Source organism: Pygocentrus nattereri, chromosome 5 (assembly GCF_015220715.1).
Source record: "Pygocentrus nattereri isolate fPygNat1 chromosome 5, fPygNat1.pri, whole genome shotgun sequence".
Classification (NCBI taxonomy): Eukaryota; Metazoa; Chordata; class Actinopteri; order Characiformes; family Serrasalmidae; genus Pygocentrus; species Pygocentrus nattereri.
The window spans coordinates 25,654,364-25,676,873 of record NC_051215.1 but is presented as its reverse complement, the minus strand read 5'-3'; the positions used below and the strand labels follow the sequence as shown (position 1 = coordinate 25,676,873).

Sequence of the window (22,510 nt, the reverse complement as noted above, 5' to 3'; positions counted from 1 at the left end):
TGCATCAAAATCTTGAACATTTTCTAGCAGACACACAGCACACAAAACCAGGCTGGATCATAAAGTTATCTGCCCTTGGGAACATACGTTTGGTGGACCTTTACCTGGCTACTTTTTCGATGGTCAGGAAATGTTTTGCAATATTGCGGCAAATTAGATGAGGGCGATGCAGCACCACGATGGCAGCAAACACTCTCAGGAAAAAAGGCAAGAAACTGTCACTGGGGCAGGACCACTCTTAACACAGGAGCAGGACCCTACCTTCAAGGGTCCATCTCAGTACCTTTAGTCAGGGAGCATAACTGAACCATAATCTACTGAAATGATATTTTCTAAGCTGTACACACCCCGTCTCACCTCCAGGCTTTTTATTTTGTTATTCTGTTTTAAAACATTCGGTTATAAACTTTTCATCTGGAAAAACGTATTTAAGGTTCACAATTGGACTTTAAAAGCACTCTTGTTCCTCTGAGGGAACATTTACACTGTTTGTACCTTGTTGAATGAAAAACGTACCTGCGCCGAACCCTTATTTCTAACAGTGTACTAAATGAGGTGTTGGGCAGATTTTCGCTATAAAGCATATTTCTTCCAAGCCAAAGCAATAGCAGAATTACTTACAGGTTCAAGAGAACACAGGTTAACATAAACCCAACAAACAGTGCACTTGGTTGCACAAAACCAACCATCCATCCACTCTTTACAAGCACAGCATTTAATTCTATGAAGACGACAAATTGAAATCAGACAGCTGAAACACACCTAATAAAGATGACAAAAAGAAGCAAAAACTCAAACACCAACACTGTCTAGCAACCTAAGCTAAAGAATACGGCCACAGCTTGCGTGGAAAATGTTTTATCTCACCACTAAAAAACACTGATCGCTTGATTGTGGTAATGGTGGCTAGTGAAATGGCTGCTAAGCAGTGATTGGAGGAGAAAACGAAGCAGATGTTTTGGAAATACGTGGAAAGCGTCACAGTTATGAGCAGCTGTAAGTTTAAAATGAGTTCCGCTGTACTGGTAGTAAATTTCTCACCATGAGTCAAAACACTTTGTCATAATTGCCTGCGGGGGGCCCCTAGTGGTTCGGGCCTCTGGATATGCACCCATATGACCCATGGGATGATCCCCGCCAGCATAAATCACAGACTGTAATACATTATCTGTACTATTTCTGCACATTTCTGTTAATATTGTGTTAGGAGGTTGCCTTGCTGGAATATTTTTTTCTCTGGTATTTATTCAATTGTATGACAATAAAAAAGGAATAGAGAGTAGAGAGTGTAGTAGGGTAAAGGCAGGGTAACTTGAATCTTGCAATCCATTGGAGGTTATTAGGAATATATATATATATATATATATATATATATATATTTACATACACACACACATATATATATATATATATATATATATATATATATATATATATATATATATATATATATATATATATAACATTCTACACAAATAAAATCTAACTGAATTAAACTGTCATATGTACATTAACGCCACAGCCCACATCCAAAGACCAAACCCCTGTCAAATCTTAGACATGGCCTTCACAACTGGCACAAACATGTAAGACGTCCTTCTATTTTTTCCTCTGGCACACAACACACTACAGGGAACATGTGTGTGTCTGTGTGCACAGGGTCCACATCCTAGACTGACAGTAAAGTTCAATGACGATATGAACACATCTATCATGCCATGCAATGTGACACCAATAAAAAAAAAAAAAAAGGATGTCCTCATTCCGCAACTAAGTGACAGAACCTGACATGACAGTTGGCTAGGCGTCTGTCTGCAAGGCCCGCGCACCGGAAATCTGCTTCACCAAAATCAATCGGCGAGTTTGCTCGGAAGAGGAGGCTGTCCAGACACGTGGCTTCAGTACATGACCACCTGTCAGCCATCAATCTTTCCGCCACAGTCTCATTCCATTGTGTCCCAGTGAATCTCTATCAAAGTCCTTAACTTGAGGGCACCAACAGCCTAATGGCTTCCACAATAAAAAATAAATAAATAAATAAAAATCACTTGGCCTGAGTGTAAAACATTAGCATCACAAAACATTAACAATGCGAGGAAAGAGTGATTGAAGCTAATGATGATGCTGTTTAGACGACGATCTGCAAAAATGATAATGCTCTTTTTGTTTTGTTGACCAGCAAATGTTTTTGAAATGAGCCTATGGACATTTTTGGCTTTATAGAGTCTGAAAAAATGCTCTGGAAAACCTTAGGCTATAATTAATTCTTTACAAAGTTAACAAACCATGAACACAAGTATACATTGTTGCTGTGCGGAGGAAAATAAAAATATCTCGGCAAGTATATCTTACAGTAGATATATGTTATATTTCCCATTTTGAGATTGCTATAAGAATCTTTAACTCAAACATACATAAGAATCTTTAACTTATTCATGCGTTTAACTTATTCATACTTATTATTTATTACTGTAAGTAAATATTGCAGAAATTGATGCTTGAAACCATTTGAAGCTAAATTCTCTAGATAAAATGATACAATAAGAAAATCTAGAAATGAGAAATGGCTTTAAAGTGAATTCCACTGATGAAGAAAAACATTCCATATAATTAAATGATTAGGATGTATTTAAGGTCATTCAGAGTGGTTTGATTTGAAATGGTCAGGTCAGAACAGTTTATAGTGGTGGTGACGGGAACTGTCTGAACAGTTGAATGTCTCTAAAAGCTCATCACAGAAAGTTTTTAAATGAAGTCCTTATGAATACACTGGTGCCTGATACATTGTTTTAAGATGGTTTTTGTCACGATTGGCCCTTCCCAGTCTTCCACGTGCTTCTGTTTACTACCCCAATTCCAATGAAGTTGGGATGTTTTGTAAAACATAAATGAAAACAGAATACGATGATTTGCAAATCCTTTTCAACCTATTTTCAATTGAATACACTACAAAGACAATGTTCAAACAGATAAACTGTATTGTTTTTCACTCATTTTGAATTTGATGCCTGCAACATGTTCCAAAGATGGGACAGGCACAACAAAAGACTGGGAAAGTTGAGGAATGCTCAAAAAACACCTGTTTGGAACATTCCAGAAGTGAACAGGTAAATTGGAAACAGGTGAGTGTCATGATTGGGTATAAAGGGAGCATCCCTGAAAGGCTCAGTCGTTCACAAGCAAGGATGGGGGTGAGGTTCATCACTTTGTGAACAAATGCATGAGCAAATAGTCCAACAGTTTAAGAACAACGTTTCTCACCGTGCAGTTGCAAGGAATTTAGGGATTTCATCATCTACAGTCCATAATATCATCAAAAGATTCAGAAAATCTGGAGAAATCTCTGCAAGTAAGCGGCAAGGCAGAAAATCAACACTGAATGCCCGTGACCTTTGATCCCTCAGGCGGCACTGCATTAAAAACCGACATCATTCTGTAACTGATTTTACCACATGGGCTCAGCAACACTTCAGAAAACCACTGTCAGTGAACACAGTTCGTCGCTCCATCTACAAGTGCAAGTTAAAACTCTGCCATGCAAAGCAAAAGCCACATATCAACAACACCCAGAAACGCCACCGGCTTCTCTGGGCCCAGAGCTCATCTGAGATGGACTGATGCAAAGTGGAAAAGTGTCCTGTGGTCTGACGAGTCCACATTTCAAATTGGTTTTGGAAATCATGGACGTCTTGTCCTCCAGGCCAAAGAGGAAAAGGACTGTCCGGATTGTTATCAGTGCAAAGTTCAAAAGCCAGCATCTCTGATGGTGTGGGGGTGTGTTAGTGCCCATGGCATGGGTAACTTGCACATCTGTGAAGGCACCATTAATACTGAAAGGTACATACAGGTTTTGGAATAACATATGCTGCCATCCAAGCAACGTCTTTTTCATGGACGTCCCTGCTTATTTCAGCAAGACAATGCCAAGCCACATTCTGCATGTGTTACAACAGCGTGGCTTCGTAGTAAAAGAGTGCGGGTACTAGACTGGCCTGCCTGCAGTCCAGACCTGTCTCCCATTGAAAATGTGTGAAGCACAAAATATGACAACGGAGACCCCGGACTGTTGAGCAAGTGAAGTTGTACATCAAGCAAGAATGGGAAAGAATTCCACCTACAAAGCTTCAACAATTAGTGTCCTCAGTTTCCAAACGCTTATTGAGTGTTGTTAAAAGGAAAGGTGATATAACACAGTGGTAAACATGCCCCTGTCCCAACTTGTTTGGAATGTGTGGCAGGCATCAAATTCATAATGAGTGAATATTAGCAAAAACAATAAAGTTTATCTGTTTGAACATTAAATATCTTGTCTTTGTAGTGTATTCAATTGAATACAGGTTAAAAAGGATTTACAAATCATCAGATTCTGTTTTTATTTATGTTTTACACAACGTCCCAACTTCATTGGAATTGGGTTGTACATGTCCATGTGCTCTTCTTTGTTTGGTTACCTCCCGGTTTCTTGTCTCCGCTCTTGATTGTTCCCACCTGTTTTCCAACTTGTGAACCCTTGTTAGCCCTCTTGTATTTAAGCCTTGTGTTTTTCCTAGTTGGTTGTTGGTCTTTGTATTGTATGTATTGTATTCCCGTACTGTTTGTTTGTATGGTGTTTGATCTTCCAGCCCCCCATTGTTTGTTAGAACTGTTTTCATTTTCGTTATGTCTGTCTCTCCTTATCTCTGTGTTGGCTCCCTGAACCTGGACTGTTATGACTATGACCCTGGATTTGTCCTGAATAAATCTCACTTTTCTCAGCACGTGCGTCTGCCTCATCGCTCCACACCATTATAGTTTGAAAAGACTTTCGCCTTAATTAAAAAACATAAATAAATACATGTACAAACATGATCTATGTCTATGCAATCATCATCAACATTACAAATAACTCAGAAGACACATGTAGGTTCACTGGTGGTTTTGGGGTGGAACCCTCAACGGTACATCTCAGTACCTGTAGTCAGGGAACATGACTGAACCATAATCCACTGAAATGATATTTTCTAAGCTGTAGTGATAATATACTTTTCACCTGGAAAAAGTTTAAATTTAACGTTCATTGTTGGATCTTAATTCCACTGTTGAACCTTTGAGAGAACATTTACACTGAATGCACATTGATGAACTAAATTGCAGCTGCACAGAAAATGTATTTCTAACAATATAGTTAATACAATGGTCACATTAAGGATCTAGACATTGTGACTCCTGGTTATCATCACCACCACTGTAAGGACATCTGAGTCTGTTACAATGATCTCTGGCGGAAATATGTAAAAATTTTGAAAAATTCAGTAGAATTCCCCTTTAGAATTTCTGTTCTGTTCGGTTGAAGATGCCAGATAGGATTTTAATGTTCAAAAAAGCATTTAGAGGTCAGTCTACTGTGAGAGTCAGTAGAGCTTAGTTTTTTTTTTTTTCTTGTATTTTTATTCAAAAATGTTTCATTCCATTGGGCTGCACCTTGTCAAATCTGCAAAAACAGCATGAATAGATTGCTATCTGGAGGTTTCAATAACACCAGTACACCACCGCAGCACACAGCTATTCTTTACACCTACAAAATGCACACATACAAAAAGCAACTGCACACTGCTGCGGCGCAGGGGTGTAAAAGAACTCAATGCTGGTAGAGGCATTTTCTCTCAAAGCAGTGGTGGTAAGGAAAATTGAAACCACTATGAAGTATCAAGAGCATGAATTGTCACAACGTTCTGCTCTCATGCTATCGCGTTCCTGTGCTATTGAGCTATCGATTTCGCCGCAGCTGATTTCCCCCAACGCGTCTGGGGGCTTTAAACAATACATTTCCTGTCAAAGAGGATGAGTGAGGAATACCATGACGCAGAGTCACTCCCAAAGCAGAGTCATGGCATTTAACAAATAGGTGCTCTGAAGCTCCATATGAATTACTAAAGCACAGTCTCCCCTCAACCTCTCCTCCACAATGACATTCAAAGCATTCTGAGTATTGATCTCTTTTTTGTAGTGGCATTAAAATAAAACGCAGGCCAGGTTTTTAATGGGATGAGCAGGATATTTTGACTGCAGGTATTTTTTTCCCCCCTTGAATATTTTTTGAGACATCAATCAATTAAATTCAGTCAAGACAACCTGAAAAGGACACAGAGCAGTCCCCCATTCAGAACCAAGCACCAGACAGACAAGGACTTTTGAGTTGTGTCTAGGGCTTTTGATAAGGTTTGGGAAATGTAATGAGAGCAGTCTTTTTTTTCTTCCCTTCCCTAGAGGGCGGTATGATATACTTTTTGCAGGTTTAATCAAAAACACAAAAGTACTCAGCACATTTACAGTGACCTCCTCAAAGGGTCAGCATGGTTCCATCATGGGGCCAACCTCAGCTGACGTGGGGAGTGCATCCTTCATGCTGGAGCATCTGAAGAGAAAATACTAATTGAGCAATTCATAATCAGAATAATCGGTTATTTATTTCAATAACCAACAGATTATTGGACTGTCAATATAGTTGTTTGTTGAAGCCCTACAGTTTTATAAACGTTATAAGGCTTTTTTAGGACTGCTTTGATTCACTGACTATGTTGACATTATAAATGCATCCATTAACATATTCCTTGTGAATTTAGATATATTTTTTAAATGCACTTCCAGCATCATCCGGGCTTATTTTTAATGTATTTATGAGAAAAGTGAAGCGAATACTGATGGAGAGGCTGCTCCTAACCCTAACCTACAAACTGAGGAGCTACTCAGTCCATATTCACAGCTCCTTTCTAATGCGGTGACACCAGAACTGCTTGACGTTACACATGCTTGTGTTTCTAGACAGAAACTTGTTAGTGTGGTTTGGTAGTTATTCAAGCCCACGTCAGAGCTACATCCTGTGTGGGGCATCCAGAAACCACAGAGGGGTGGAGGGGGTGTGAGTGAAGCACTCATCAAGCTATGGTCATCATCTATTGCCAAGCCTGAATGATAGCAATGTAGAGGATGGCGGATATGACACTGAAATAATATTCATCTTTGAGTTAAACATTTTTAAAAATGGCAAATGTGAGCTAAACTGCCGTAATGTACAGCCCTGTGTGTGTTCCCTGGTTTCATTTCACCCACCCTCTTTTTTGAAAAAGAGACACATGAGCAGAGCTTATCTCAGCCACTGCCATGAAACCACCTCCAATCATGTCCATATATATTGAGTGTCATAATCGTTACGCAAATAAACTGCATTTATATAATATAGTGGATTGATTGGAGCCTTGTGAGCCTTGGATTTCCTTGTGAGGATGTGAACCAAAACGAGTGCTTTATAGCTCAGGCAAAAAGAAAAATCTCAACTTTCCTTCAATGTGTTTATGAGATGAAACTGCAAAATATTCTATTTTGTACAAGATGTATGTTTGAATGATAAACTTTAAAACACATTCCAACAACACTGTACTAGTTATTCATAGAAAAGCTGGTGCAAAAACCTTGTTTACAGATCTATCTGTCACAAACTATCATGTTAAACACAAATCGTAAGACACTTTACAGCTTTCAGTTACGTTTAATTGTTACTGTGGTGAAACAAATCAATAATGATCTCTCAGAGATCTAAATATTGGTCTGAACGTCTGCACATACTCAGACATTATAACCATGCATCCAACAATAAAGGTTGCACGGATCTTCTTTAATACAGTGACGGCACACAGAGCTCAAATTCCACATTTAATCATCACCAATGTAGATACACACATCCTAACTGCTGTGATGGCAGAGCTTTATGCAGGGGTGTCAAACTCAACCACTACAAGGGCCGTATTAAAAAATCTCAACAAAACTAGCATTGTGCCATGACCCCAACATGCCATTGTTTGTTCAAAATATGCCAAAAAAAATACTGAATGATTCAAAATACTGAATGGCACGGAATACTTGAATGATTAAAAAAATAATGTTAAATAAAAACAATTTTTAAATATAAAACAATAGACTACATTAGCTGCAGATACTGTTAAACCTCTTTAAATGTCCCCAGTTAACAGTAGGGTTTTTAAAAACTACCCATTTGCTTAAACTTGACACACACTACATTGTGCATGCTGGGAAGTGTAGTGCAGCTCATAGTAAAATTGAGCTAATATAAATAGAAAATTAAAATCATTTTGTGGGCCAAATAGGATTGTGCCACAGGCCTGACTTGGCCCACAGCCTTGTGATTGACAGATGGGCTTTAATGTAACAAAGAGTTCAAAGTCTCTGAATGCAGCACTGGTGTGGCATTAGTTTTTAATGAGGTTGAACTCTTCATAGGAAAAAATAATATTTAAGTGAACATCATACCATCCTACAGTTTTTTTGTTATAAATGAACCATTTAGAATCATAGCAGCATCAATACTCGATTATACTCGAGTGATACTCGAATACAGCAGTCAATGTACAGTAACTAACTAGCCGAAACCATCATTAGCAGCAGCCCAGTATGCTTTGTCTCATGCCATCTTTCAAGAACATGCATAAGAAATGTATTGCAGTGCAAAGGAAATATGTAAATTACTCTGGCCAGAATTTAGAAGTGGCATGGCTAAAGCTTTCATCCTTCCACAAATTGTAATTTTAGTCCTCATCATTGTAGGGCAATCTCCCCAAACATTTGAATTAAACTGGAAACAAATCACCGTCGCCATCTGAGACCATGCTAGCAGCGGCGTAACCAAATCTTAGATCAACTTATTGCCGGTTAATGAGCATCTGAGGCTTGGCGGCTCTCTTCCTCGAGTTTGAAGTGTCGTTCTCTGTGGGTACTGCCCCATTCCTTGTTTATCCAGTGCAGCACCCAGATGGATCTTTCACACAGGGAACATGAGAGGCAGCAGGACACAAGACTGATTTTGCTCAGATCTGATTTACATTTGACACTGATGCTCAGTGGAGCTTAGACTTTGCTTAGCCAATGTCCCAGACGCTGCCTTCCAGCACACCTAATTCAAGCTGCATTCAAATGCTCAAATGGCAGTCTCTCAAGTGCTATTAGCCCACACTGTAGAATGCTCAGCCTTGACACTTCCACCTGCCTCCGAGGCCTCTGGCTAAAACTTCAAGCAAACGCAAGCAGAGTTCAAGATCTTCTTCCTTAACAGGCTGCCGAAATAGACCATATCAGGCCCCCGAAATTACGGTCGTCAAAAAGCCTCGCAGATTCATTCTGGCACATTCGTATGCGGCTCGAACAGAAATAAGGTGAATACAGAGCCAGTGAAATAACGCCAGTTCTGTAAGATCTCAAGCTTCTGTTTTTGGTGGAGGGAAAGAAGAATAAGAAGAAGGAGGAAAAAAAGAAAAGGAAAAAAACAAATTTAACTGTGACAGGCCTTCACTGAGTTTGCCAAACTGACCATACTGCCTCCACAATGCCCCCTACATCACGAGTGAGGACGTGTTTATTCGCCGAGCGTGAAGTTAATGGAGTTCAGCCAGACTCTTCACACAGAACTCTCAGTCTCTCCCTCTTTCTCGCTCGCTATGGTAGCTCTCACAATTTATTAATTTAATAATCATGGTGCAGCTGCCAGAAGTAAACAGTATCACTTTCTTTTGCAGCCCAAGTTCTAGGTATTTTCCATGTAGGGATGAAGCACAAACAGCTGTGGACAGTAACAAAGTAAATGTAATTCATTACTGTACTTAAGTAAAATTTTTTTGTGTATCTGTATTGAAGTTTTTCCATTTTGGGCGACTTCTTACTTTAACTCCACTACAAGTCAAATATCTGCTACATTATTGCGAAAGCTGTCGTTCCTTTTGGTTTCTGTGTATTTAAAAACACAACACGTCAAAATGAAGGAAACGTGAAGCAAGAGCACCAATCAGGGCACAGCGGTCACTTTGTTTTGAGCTTGTTTTGACCCTGTTGGACATACCGACCCAGTGCAGCACACGGTTCAACATCAGTACCTCTTACCTAACTTTGAATAGAGCACAATATAGAAATATGTGCACATATGCAGTCGTGACTGATGCATCTTTTTTCTGAATTTATACAAACACCTTCATTTTATATTAAACTTGGAACTAAGTTGTAAATAAATCTTAAACTGAAACTTTGCTTGTGTGTAAAAAGTGATTTCAGAGCCACTCGGTTCTCCCTGATGGAAACTGTTTACCTTCAGTGTTTTGTGCTTATGATCATTTTAATAGACGTCAGCGTCACTAATTAATGACCTTCTATTAAAAGACTGGTTTACCAAGAGAGACACTGGAGGATTTTCACCTAAAATGAGTTCATGAAGAGAGTCTTGTTATAAAAATGATAACAGGACATCAGAGCCATAATTAATCTTTTAGTACTTTTACTGTCGATACTTAAGTACATTTGAAGGCAAATACTTTAGTACTTTTACTCAAGTGGAGTTCTAAAGGGAGGAACTTCTACTTTTACTGGAGTAATATTTTACCTTAGGTGTCTCTACTTTAACTCAAGTACATGGTTTGTGTACTTCATCCACCGCGGGTACAAACTCCAAAGTACTACATAATAATTTTAGATAACATGATGGTAAGTTCCAAGACTTTATCTTAGGGTTGGGTGGTACAGCGGTAATAAGGTACACTGCTGTATTTAAAATTTTCTGTTCCTTGTCTTAACGGCCAAATAAACACATTCCACCCGCCCAGCATGTCTCTAATAACCCAGCTTGTATCTAATGACTAGGTAACCAATCTGAACAGTAGGAGGGTCTGAACAGTGGGAAGAACGGAGCGACATGTTCTCAAAACTATCAATGGGATCAACTAAGATGCCACTTCATTTCTGCTGGAGGATCTAGCAGGGAACATTACCTCGAATATTATCTTCCTGAGTATGCAAGGAAAGCTCCACCTCATCTCTGCTGTTAGATGAACAGGATTAGCCCCTGTTTCTGCTTTCACTATTGATCAGAAAACAATTCTGCAACAACATCCTATTCATTCAACCTGTCTTTATCCTCAGCCCTCATTTCAGACTGATTATGCTCTTCTTTTAATGCATGCTACGGTGCCTGAGATCAGGACAGATAGCAGCGTTCTGCTCCCAGCCACGGTCATGGTCTGTTTACTCACCATATTGAAGGGGCTTCTGTGCCGCTGATTTCTAGAAAGTCATATCTATCCTCCAGCTGGAAGTCTGTGAAGACCAAGGCGATGGTGTCTCCAGGCTCTGCCAGGATGCTCCATGTGCAGTCCGCGTTGTTCTCATACTCCGAGGGAAAGTGGGGGCTAGATATGGTCCCCGTTGTCCCTCTCAGTGTGCCCCCACATGCTCCTTCAGCTGATCAAAACAATAAAAGAAAGAAAGAAAAGCCGTTGTGTTATGTATTTAATATCATATGGTTGCAATGTGGTTAAGAACTGACAAATAAACAATAAACAATTTATACAGTATAAGTTAAACAGTATAAGTACCAGAATTATACCACTGCACTGTGCCTCTGCACCACCATCATAAAACTGCACATCATTTTGTTTTTTTTTTTTATCATAATCGCAGTTTTGGCCATAGTGTTTTTGCAAACAAGTGTGTAACAAGTGTCACAGTGCTTTTTTTTACTGTGTGCCTTGAGCATCATGACCAACCACAGTTGAGGAAGAGCGTGGGTGTTTTGACAAAGTATTAATGTCATCCAGCAAAAATAAATTTGGTTAATAATGATGTAAGCCAGTCACCATATTACCTTATTGATTGAATTTCTCACAGGCAGGATATGCAGTTTTATATAATGTGCATTTAATTGCAATATTAGTATTTTGAGTGTGCGTAAATATGTATGTCTGTGCATCTGCCCTGCTATGGCCTGGCGGCCTCTCTAGGGTATTTCCTGCCGTCTGTGCAATGACCATTGCGACAGGCTCCAGCTCCCCAGCGACCCAGAAAAATAAGTGGCTTAGATAATGTGTATGTATGTATGTGTATGTGTGTGTGTGTGTGTGTGTGTGTGTGTGTGTGTGCGCTAGTGTATATGTGTGTGTTAGTATTTTGTCCATATTGTCCAAGTAATGCACTAGGCAGCAAGAGAAACTACAGTTGAGGCTGAAAGTTGACATACAGCTACCCTCTTGTAAAAGATGGCTCTTTAATTAAAAAATGGTTCTATAGAGAACTATGAGCACTCAAAGTACCCTTTGCATAATTAAAGGGTTCTTTGCCTTATGAAATAATTCTTCAGATCAATTAAAATGTTCTGTAGATGGTACCGTTATTGTTCTGATATCAGGCTTGTAACAATAGAAGAACCCTTTTTGGTGCTCCATAGAACCCTTTTCAAAAAAATTCCATACAGAACCACACACAACACATTCTCTATCAATCTGAAGAACCATTTCACCATGCAAAAAAGCATTTAATCATGCAAAGGGTTCTTTGACTGTTCATGGTTCTATATAGAACAATTTTCTTTCCTTAAGAATCCCTAAAGAACCATTGTTTATATGAGTGTAGTTTAAAGACATTCAATCTTAATTTTTTTCATCTATTCTACATTGCTCATATCAGAGGTGACTTTAAAACAATCAATTAAAGATTTATTTCAACTTTAATTCACTGTCTCAGAATTCTGGTATGTTCAAAAATGTACAGACACTAAGCCGACTGTCTCTCTAAACAGTCTGGAAGATTCCAGAAATTGTTGTAATGACTTTTAGAAGCTTCTGATTGGCCAATTGTCATAATCAGGAGTTAATTAGGGGTGCACCTGTGGCTGGGTTTAACCTTTAGAGTCAGCGTCTTTTTGTTCTAGATACCATGAGAAAATTCAAGCAAGCCAGTCGAGACCTCAAACAAAAAATGAGGATATCTACAAGTCTGGATCCTCCTTAGGCAATTTCCAACGGAAGGTACCGCAAACATTTACACAAACAACTGTATGCAAATATAAAAGTCTCAGGATGACACTGACGCTGCACTGTTTGTGAAGGAGGCACAAATGAACTCCCAGGGCTGAGTGAACTTTGGTCTGAAAGCTAAAAAAATAGTATCTTGGCAAGTGAAATGATCTTAAATGTAGTCAGTATATCTAATCTCTCTCATGTTGATATTGTTTTGGCTTATAAGATTATTTAAGTTACACCTAAACATATTTCATTGTTTAACAATTCTTCCAAGTTCTCATTACCTCATTATATTGGCAGATATCTGTACTTACAATTTACTTACAATGCATAACTAATTTTATCCAGCATTTCATTAATTCAGTTAAACAGGGCTCTCTTTGTAATGAGACAGGCAGTTTGTCAGTGTTCTTAAAGTAATGATTGATTAATATCATGATGTGGCCCACTTCTAGGCCCAATCCCATTTCACCCCTCCCCCCTCCCTCTTAGCCCTTAGCCCCCAACCCCAGTTTGTGCGCTTATGCCTAGGGGTAGGGTGTCCCATTTTTTGTTGAGATAGAGGGGTAGGACAAAGTTTTAGGCCTACATGGCCCTCCAGACAGAGGTTTTTCAGCACACTCTGGAATGTTATGGAAAAAAAAAATGGCAAGATGGCTGAGCAAGTGACCAACGAATCCAACAAATATATTTTCTCACTTAAAAATTATGATAACCACTGGATTATCTTAGTTTAGTGTTGTTCCAATGCATTGTGGTCCTTTTCTTCATCACAAGCATAAAAAATTGCTGAGAGTGTGCTAATGTCTTGGTAGCTAGCTCGCTAACTTTCCCATTCCACCTTAAATAGTCCAGCAGTTCTGACGTCTGAAGCTCCAGAATGTAACTGCTGCTCCATATAATGTGGAATGGGAAAGTTCGAACAAGAAGCTGGAGAATATCTGACTTCAGCTTCATATCACTGAAGAATTACTAGTGGGTGATAATAAATAATTGTCCCCCCCTTTGAAGGCATGAATGTAACTAAAGCCTAGCAGTGAGGAGCTGAACTTCACCCTCCTCTGCTGCTACTGCAGAGTGGCAGGGTCACCTACAGAGCAGCGCTAGTAGCCTCTTAATGAAGTAATGTACTTTTTATTTAAGGGTCCCATTTCATAGGAAAGATTTCAACCACTAACCCTTGCAACCAGGTTCAAGGTGACACTCAAAAACAAGGGGTTGGGGTAAAAATAAGAAATGGGATTGAGCACTAGTTCAGTACCAATCAAAAACTTGGACACATCTGAGAAAATACATGTTTCATAACATTAAAGAAAATTTGATCTACAGGCTTAAGCTGAAATGTGCGAAACGCAGATAAATATAGAGAAATGTAGACAGGTGCTTTTCAGCAAACAAGGTAAGGACTGTTAGAAAAGTGTCCCAGGTGGCTCCTCATGAGGCTGCTTTAAAAGGATGATCAAGAACGTATAAAGCTGCATTAAGGCCATGGGGAGCTACTTTGAAGAAACTAAAATATATTGAGATTTTGATATTTTTATGATGTTTTTGGGCAATGTATAATTCAATGTGACAGCTTTGAAGTCACCGCTATGTAGAAAATAGCAACAACATGGAAACCCTTCTATTAGTAGGTGTGTTCAAACTTGTGACTGGTACTACATACAAGTAATGGTTAAGAATCTAAAAATATTTTATTGTAAAATTACAGTACTTGTACATATCTTACCTCTACAAAATGGTGCTGGGAAGTCCCATGATGCACCACTCCCAGGGCTCACAATGCATGTGAGCACTGCGTGACCCTCCAGTATATATCCCATCACGCAGCTGTAGCGGATTTTATCCCCAATGTTATACCTCGTCCCATGAATGATTCCTCTTGGAATGAGGCCCGGATTTCCACACGTGTGACTGGGCAGCACTGGAAAACACAACACAGAGAAACATAAGACATGCATAAGTGCATGTTCCTGGCTGGGTGATGGTGCTCTGAGAGCAGAGGGATGAACACAAGCATGTGCCATTCACTCTCCGGTTTGTTCTTCATGTACTACCTCACGCTCACTCGCTTCTTTGGGTCAGATCAGAGTCTCTTTTCATCTTCAGACACAGCCAGAGAGAGAGAAAAAAACAATTCTCTAGAGATTTCAGGTTCCATGAGAATTTTTATGAAGTTTTCACATCTGAGCCTACTCCAATACTCTCAGCTGAGGCTGGAGGCTGCTCAGACAAGGGAGTGGAACAGCTCGTTCATATAAACGTAGCATATAATGCCCAGTGAATTAATTACAAGCTTAGGTCTGCACATATACGCATATATATTTAACGTAGAAAGATTTGAGCATTTCTATTGGTCCGTTCACAAAATATGAATACAACATAAAGGGTAACAGATTACCCAAAAAATAAATAGATAAAAAATTGAGATACAAAGTATAATATACTAAGTTGTCACACCTCACTCGCAGGTGAGGGTAGATGTGCTCCACGAAGGTTGTGAGTTAACATAAAATTGATGGCAAAACCACAACAATGCATTCAGTGCAAGGGTGTTTATTCTGTGACGGTGAGGGTAAAGTCCAAAAAAAAAGGTAGAAAACAACAAACAAAATCTATTTACAAAGTAGGTTTGCAACTTCAGAAAAACATTTTTTTCCACCAGTGCACATTGGCTCAACTACCAACCAGTCTCCTCCTTTAACTGGAATGAGACCTTAAATATCCTCCACTGGTCTACTTAAACCTGTGCATACCACTCATTCTCCTCTGCAGGGGAGACAATAATGACCAAAGAAAATTACTGATTCGTTAGAATACAGAATACAGGAAATACTGGTTCTAAATTGACAATCTTGTCACAAGTTTAAAAGGTGCAGAAAGAAAAAAAACACAATTTACATAACACCAAAACATTTCAGACTGCATAAACCCCATGAACCCCTCCTCCAAATGGAACACTCCAACAGGGTCCTACTGGGCATGTCTGAACTTGCCCAGGCGTTATTTAAGGACAGCTTGAACGTGGCCTGGGCCTTTTCCCAGACCAGGACATTAAGATGCAGCCCATGTAAGTATGGAAACTTTACCTGCTAATAATATGAAGATGTAAAGTTCATGTTTCAACTGCAAAAAGGTGAAATTATTTACCAAACTAGCAAATGTTAATATTGCAATGAGGACTAAAACCACCGCAATAGCTGCCAAAATGGTGAGGAAGAGTGCATGAACCACCGTAAACTAGAGCAGGGACTGAGTAAAGGGAGAAAACAGAAAGGCATAGATTTAACTAGTTTGTTTGTTCTGTCACAAGTATAAATATATAGCATCACAACACAGCATGAGTCAATACTGGTGGTGATATTGGTGCCTTTTTTGATTTAATTCTTTTTACAAATGAAATAGTTAAATTAATTCATGATCTATATTTAAATTTAAAAACTTGTATATCTTTTTTCTGCCAACTTTAGTAGACAATATCTATTTATCAATTTAGCATGTCAGAAAAAGTATCAAATTCACAAACAGCAAACTAACAAAAGCAACAACAATGTGGAAATCTCCAGTTCCTCTGGCAGTAAAGGTAATGTAGATCATGGTTTATGCACTTTATAGGTATATATTGTTATGGTGTATAAGTATATCTGCATTAGATGTTCATTTTTAAAATGTTTTAAATATTCATAAGCATGTTGTCTTTGTCCATTTGCAATAACCTTAAGTCTTATTGCTTTACTTGAAATAATGCATTATCACTTTTAAATATTTGTGAATATTAATTTAGAAATGCCACTTCTTATGATGTCAGCATTGAAAACCTATTAGCTGGTCAAACCACTAAAATGTGCTTTTAACAATACTTTGGAAAAGAACTGTCAAATTGTTAATTGGGCAAAATCTGTTAGTCATACCAAGGAAGATGCTTTGATGAAGATGAATATGAGAACTGAAGGTAAATATATGCAAAACATTTTAAAAATTGTTTTTGGCATTATTCTTATTTAATTAAAATGACCTGCAATAAGATTTACATAAAAAATGACCTACAATAAGATTTACATTAAGATACATCAACATTTATGTCTGACCAAAGAGGCAAAAAGAGAGTGAGATGAAACGTAAGGTCAGTATGTGCTACATGTAGTGATTGTTCTGGATGAGGAGTGAGCTTCTCCAGCACAGTATTCCCGAGGGCGGTGTCAGAGAGCATCGCTGGATCCCGTCAAAGTGGAAACAACTGTGTCAAAGGCAAAATTCCCCGGAAGGCAAATCAGCCTTGGGGACTAGTCTGTCTAACGAATGCTGGGAGGGAGTGATCATTTTGCCAGCTCATATGTGCTTCAAACGTCCACCCTGTTATTGACCGAATATGCTATTTATGTGACACTGAAAGAAGACTCCACTAATCATCACATAAATGTGACATGCCTACAAATGACTCAGTGGCTGTATGTATAACATAAGAAACTGAAGTGTGTGCATGTCTGAGAGATTAAAGGGATACTCCAATGCATTTTAACCTAGTCCCTATCTGCTCAATCTGAAGCACATAGTTAATTGCCATGGGCAATAATTTTGCAACATTTCCTCAAATTCCTTAAAATAAAAGAAAATAAAATCTACTGTTTTAAAATATACAATATAAGCTGATGCTGAAACATCTTGGGAATCAATCATTGGTGTGAGTATGGTTGGGTGGGGGTGTAGCAAAGTACATACAAAGGGTTTACTACAAAATGCAAACCACTGGTAAGCCTCAAACAGGGAGTCCAGATTAAACTTTGCCAAAAGAAGAAACATAAAAGGCCTGCACTGTTCTGGAACAACATCCTAAGAACAGATGATACCACATTCATAGAAAGACTGAATAGAACAGTTAATAGAACTGGTTCCCTTGTATTTATTGATGTGACTGATGTTCAAAACAGCAGGTTGACTCCTGAAGTGCATAGGGCTATATCATCTGCTCCGATTCAGCCAAATCAGAACTTTCTGGATGGCGCTCCATAGTGCAGGACAAAGACATGAGGCAACCCAAGACTTTTTTTTTTTTTAAGGCAAAAAAGGGGAATGTTCTGCAATGGCCTGACCTCAATCCAATCAAGCAAGCATTTCACTAACTGAAGGCAAATTGAAACTTGAATGGAACACCAAGAACAAGCAGCAACTGCAGTAAAGGCCTGACAGATCACCACCACAGAAGGTGGGCTCTGGTGATGGGTTCCAGATTTCAGGAAGTCATTGACTGCTAACTTATTATTCTTCTTTCGGCTGCTCCCTTTAGGGGTCGCCACAGCGGATCTGCCTCCATCTTGCCCTATCCATTGGCTCCTCTACCTTCACACCAACCATCTCCATGTCCACCTTCACTACATCCATAAACCTTCTCTGATGTCTACCTCTTCTCCTTCTACCTGGCAGCTACATCTCCAACATTCTTTGCCCAATATATCCACTATTCCTCCTCAACACATGTCCAAACCAACCTGGCCTCTCTGGCTTTATCTCCAAACTGCTCCACCTTCACGGTCCCTCTGATCTGCTCAGTTCTAAAGTCAAGTGTTACAAATTACAATTTAAATTCTGATTCTATTCATTCGTCCAATTACTTTTCAACTCCAGTATTCTGTAATAGATCGCCAACTTTGCTGGCATCCAAATATTTATTTATAAAAATATGGCAGACCAAATTTGCAGCCCATGGAACCCCATTTCAATCATATTCTACGGATGACGCTGATGGATACGAGGTTAAAATAAACACAAAATACCACAAAAATGACAACACCTTAAAACATCAACCACTCTCTGCATATTTTCTTTCTATGCTGATCAAATATTGACCTATGTACGCTTCACTTTAAGAACGTACTTCTAACTGTACTTGGATGAATGTCAAAGCACTTTTCCCTTCAATGTATTCTTTGCATAATTTGTTTTGATTTTTAAACCATGTGAGTCAACTCTTCCCAACAAGGCACGATACATCTATATTAAGACACTTTCTTCCCTGAGATCAAGCTGGAGAATGTGGGAAGATGTTACAATGTTTTGGCGCCCAAGGAGAAACCTAAAGCGATAAACCAAGAGGGCTGACATTTTCAAGCTTCGTCAATTAGCATAAGCTAAAAGCTGATTCACCTGGATTTACCGATATACATTGCTGGTTTCTCAAATACCACGTGTCTCAGAAGTACACCACTTTCTTCTTTAACAAGTTTCTAGCTGGGTCAATGAAATGTTGGCAGGTGCTGTTTTACACCACGCAAATGAATGCAAAGCTCCAATGCTAGCACCACAGTTGTCTCATATACAGCAGTCTGGGCTTTAGAGTGGGCTCAGACTTGGAAGCAATCACATTGTAAGGTACAGGTGCTAGAGAGCAAAAATCGTGTCAGTCTCCAGCTCTATTTTAAGCATTTAGGACTTGCAGTTGATTTAATCTGCAATAATTCATTTTGGAAATGTCTCTCCCCTGAGAGATCACAGGCAACTGGAATAGCCGCGTTCATTAGTCACGCTCTCGATTGATGGTGTCTTTTGCCGCACCAACGTTGGAGGGAACATACAGTTTGGTAAACATTTGATTTATTGTCTGATTAGCGATCAGTGGCAAGGAATGAGGGTCAATGTAATGGAATTTGAGCACCGCAATCTGTGGTATTTCTGTTCGGTTCCAAAAGGCACCATTTCATTTGGCTTGTCGGGTAGCAATTATTCAGAAACACCTCTTTTTAGCAAGCACACCTCTCTGTATGCCCCCAACTTTTATTGTTCATCCCAACAATATCATCATTTCTCAAAAAGCTGCCAGCGAGACCGAAGGCAGAGCTTCCCATATGTTTCTTGACACTCGGGCCAACAAATGATTGACTTTCACTCTGCCTAAACAATCATTTTGGTCCTAATGCTCCTCTGATGATAGCAATTGACCAGTTAAACCACTTTGTGCCCATCGGTAATTTTCTTTGACTGTTTCTGTATGTCTCTCACTAATAATGCTGTCAGGAGTCCCACTGTAGGGCTGGGTTGTTTTGAATGGCAACCCCAGTACTGATTAGTGCCTAATTGCACCTCTCCATTTCCCTGACACAGTGAGAGATCAATAGGGTAGTTACTGGCTGACACAGGCTTGGGGGCCTAATTCAGGCCGGCTGAGCTTTTTTCCAATTTCCTTTCATCAGGATCAGGCCATCGCCATGGCGCTGCTTGGAGAGGCACGAACGAGGCAGACCGAAGCGTCTTGGCAGGAGAATGACACGGATCAGAGAGTGTGGAGAATCGCAGCTGAGCTGAGGGCTTTGGTGGACGGGCTGCAGAAGTGCAGAACCGTGGGGGGGGGGGGGGGGGGGGGGGATACAGGTTAACACTGGCGGCCAGTGATGAAGGGCAGCTATTCTGCAGGAGGGTGCGGAGAAAGGGTGTTCCTGCATACAAATACACGGGTCGCATCCGAATATTGCTCTCTGAATATTTCTATTTATATTTGTAGTCTTTTTTCCATACATTTATTAACTTGTATAAACTTTTTCTTTAATACAAACTTCTAAAATTCCCAGTCTACAGAATAATCATTCAAATATTTGCCATTTGCTCCAGTCCATAGGAGGGGCAGAGCTGCCCAGTCCCTCTTGCCAAAGGTTTGTTTACAGTTGTTAATTTTGTCATTCTTGAGTTTAAGCTGTATATACGTATTATGTGTGTTAGTTTTTGGCGGTGGGTTAGTGTGGGGATGGTGACCTATCCTTGGCTGTGTTTATGCACCTTTTCTGGAGGCGTTAATAAAGACCAGATCTTGTAGCAAAAATCAAGACTTCTTGTCTTGTTTCCTTCTTCCCCAGGATGTGTAGATCACTGTCAGAAGAAAACCTCATATCTCTGAAATGGTAACTTTACAGAAGAAGGAAAAATCCTACTTTACTTTTATTGTAAGTCAATGGAACCAGTGGAACCAATGGAATTTTTCCAAGTCATTCTGGGACATTTCTTTTGGTCCATTTGTCATTAAATTTACATATAATATAAAGGGCATCTTCAAATTGTCAAACTGAAAAATGACAAAAATGGATATACGAGATTTTCTTCTGACAACAGCGATATACATATTTTTCATGATATGGTTGATAAAGCACCCTATTGTCGAGCTACATACAAAGTAACAGGAGCAACCTGAAAACAAGCTGTGCCATTAAACAGATTTTACCAGTTTTCAATTTATGTCTCTCCTTATTCAAAGAAATAGGAGTCTGTTCTTGTCCAGGGCCATGACCAAGATTATGCAGTACACTCAGAAAAAGAGATACTAAACTGTCACTGAGGCAGTGCCCCTGTTGTCAGTGTGGCAGTACCCTCAAGGGTCCACCTCAGTACCTTTAGCCAGGGAACATAACTGAACCATAATCCACCGAAATTATATTTTCTAAGTTCTACTGACTCCACACACCGTCTTGCCTCCAGGCTTTTATTTTACTGTTCTGTTTTAAAACATTTGGTTATGAAAAAATACAAATACAAACTTTTCACCTAAGAAAAAAAAACTGTTGTACTTTTGAGGGAACATTAAATTGCTTGTAACTTGATGAAAGAAAAACATACCTGCACATACCTTTATTTCAGTGTAGTGAAAACAACCTGCATGATTTTGTTAGGTTTTTATAAGGACTCTGGCAAATCCCAGTACCATTCATGACTGTTTTTGGGTTAAGCCACACCCCTTTCAGGTTTGTATCTGAAAATGAATACCAGTAGAAATGATTGTCTTTGGTTTTTGTTAAATAACCTGAATATATATGAATATATATACACCGATCAAACATAACATGACCACCTCCTTGTTTCTACGCTCATTGTCCATTTTTTCTGCTCCACTTACTCTATAGGTGCACTTTGTAGTTCTACAGTTACAGACTGTAGTCCATCTGTTTCTCTGATACTTTGTTAGCCCCCTTTTACCCTGTTCTTCAATGGTCAGGACCACTGGTGGTGGTGTTAGTGTGTGTTGTGCTGGTACGAGTGGATCAGACACAGCAGTGCTGCTGGAGTTTTTAAACACCTCAGTGTCACTGCTGGACTGAGAATCATCCACCAACCAAAAATATCCAGCCAACAGCATCCTGTGACCACTAATGAAGGAGTAGAGGATGACCAACACAAACTGTGCAGCAACAGATGAGCCATCATCTCTGACTTTACACCTATAAGGTGGACTGACAAGGTAAGAGTGTCTAATTGAGTGGACAGTGAGTGGACACAGTGTAAAATGGGGCTAACAAAGTCTGCAGAGAAACAGATGGACTCCAGTCTGTAACTGTAGAACTACAAAGTGCACCTATATAGTAAGCCGAGCTGATAAAATGGACAATGAGCGTAGAAACAAGAAACAGTGTTATGCCTGATCAGTGCATAACAGTGTCTCCTCACACTCTTAGTTGGAGATTCAGGATGATGCCCTAACGTGAGCCACCAACTCCCACAGCATGTAAAGTGGACTCACCGGCACAACACTTTGTGGTGCAGATTAATGTCCATGCCACCTTTTTACGATTGTGTGGGGACCTACGAAGTGAGCAGTTTACTTTTCTCACCTTACTATGTCATATCTATTGAGAATGATATTTCACCAGAGGCACCCCTAATGAGAAAATCAATGAAGGCTATTCTCTCTGAATAAATGGGCAATGTCT

The 22,510-nt window shown here is 39.4% G+C and overlaps 1 protein-coding gene across 2 annotated transcripts in view; it reads right to left on the bottom strand.

Moving 5' to 3' along the window:
* Positions 1 to 22,510, bottom strand: part of LOC108425438 (CUB and sushi domain-containing protein 1) — a 664,112-nt gene that overhangs the window by 292,245 nt on the left and 349,357 nt on the right. For both annotated transcript variants that reach the window (XM_017694090.2, XM_017694091.2), the window contains exons 4-5: positions 14,557 to 14,751; positions 11,064 to 11,271 (exon numbers count right to left, since the gene is read on the bottom strand). In XM_017694090.2, the coding sequence (XP_017549579.2) occupies positions 11,064 to 11,271; positions 14,557 to 14,751 (403 nt within the window). The remainder of the gene's footprint in view (positions 1 to 11,063; positions 11,272 to 14,556; positions 14,752 to 22,510) is intronic.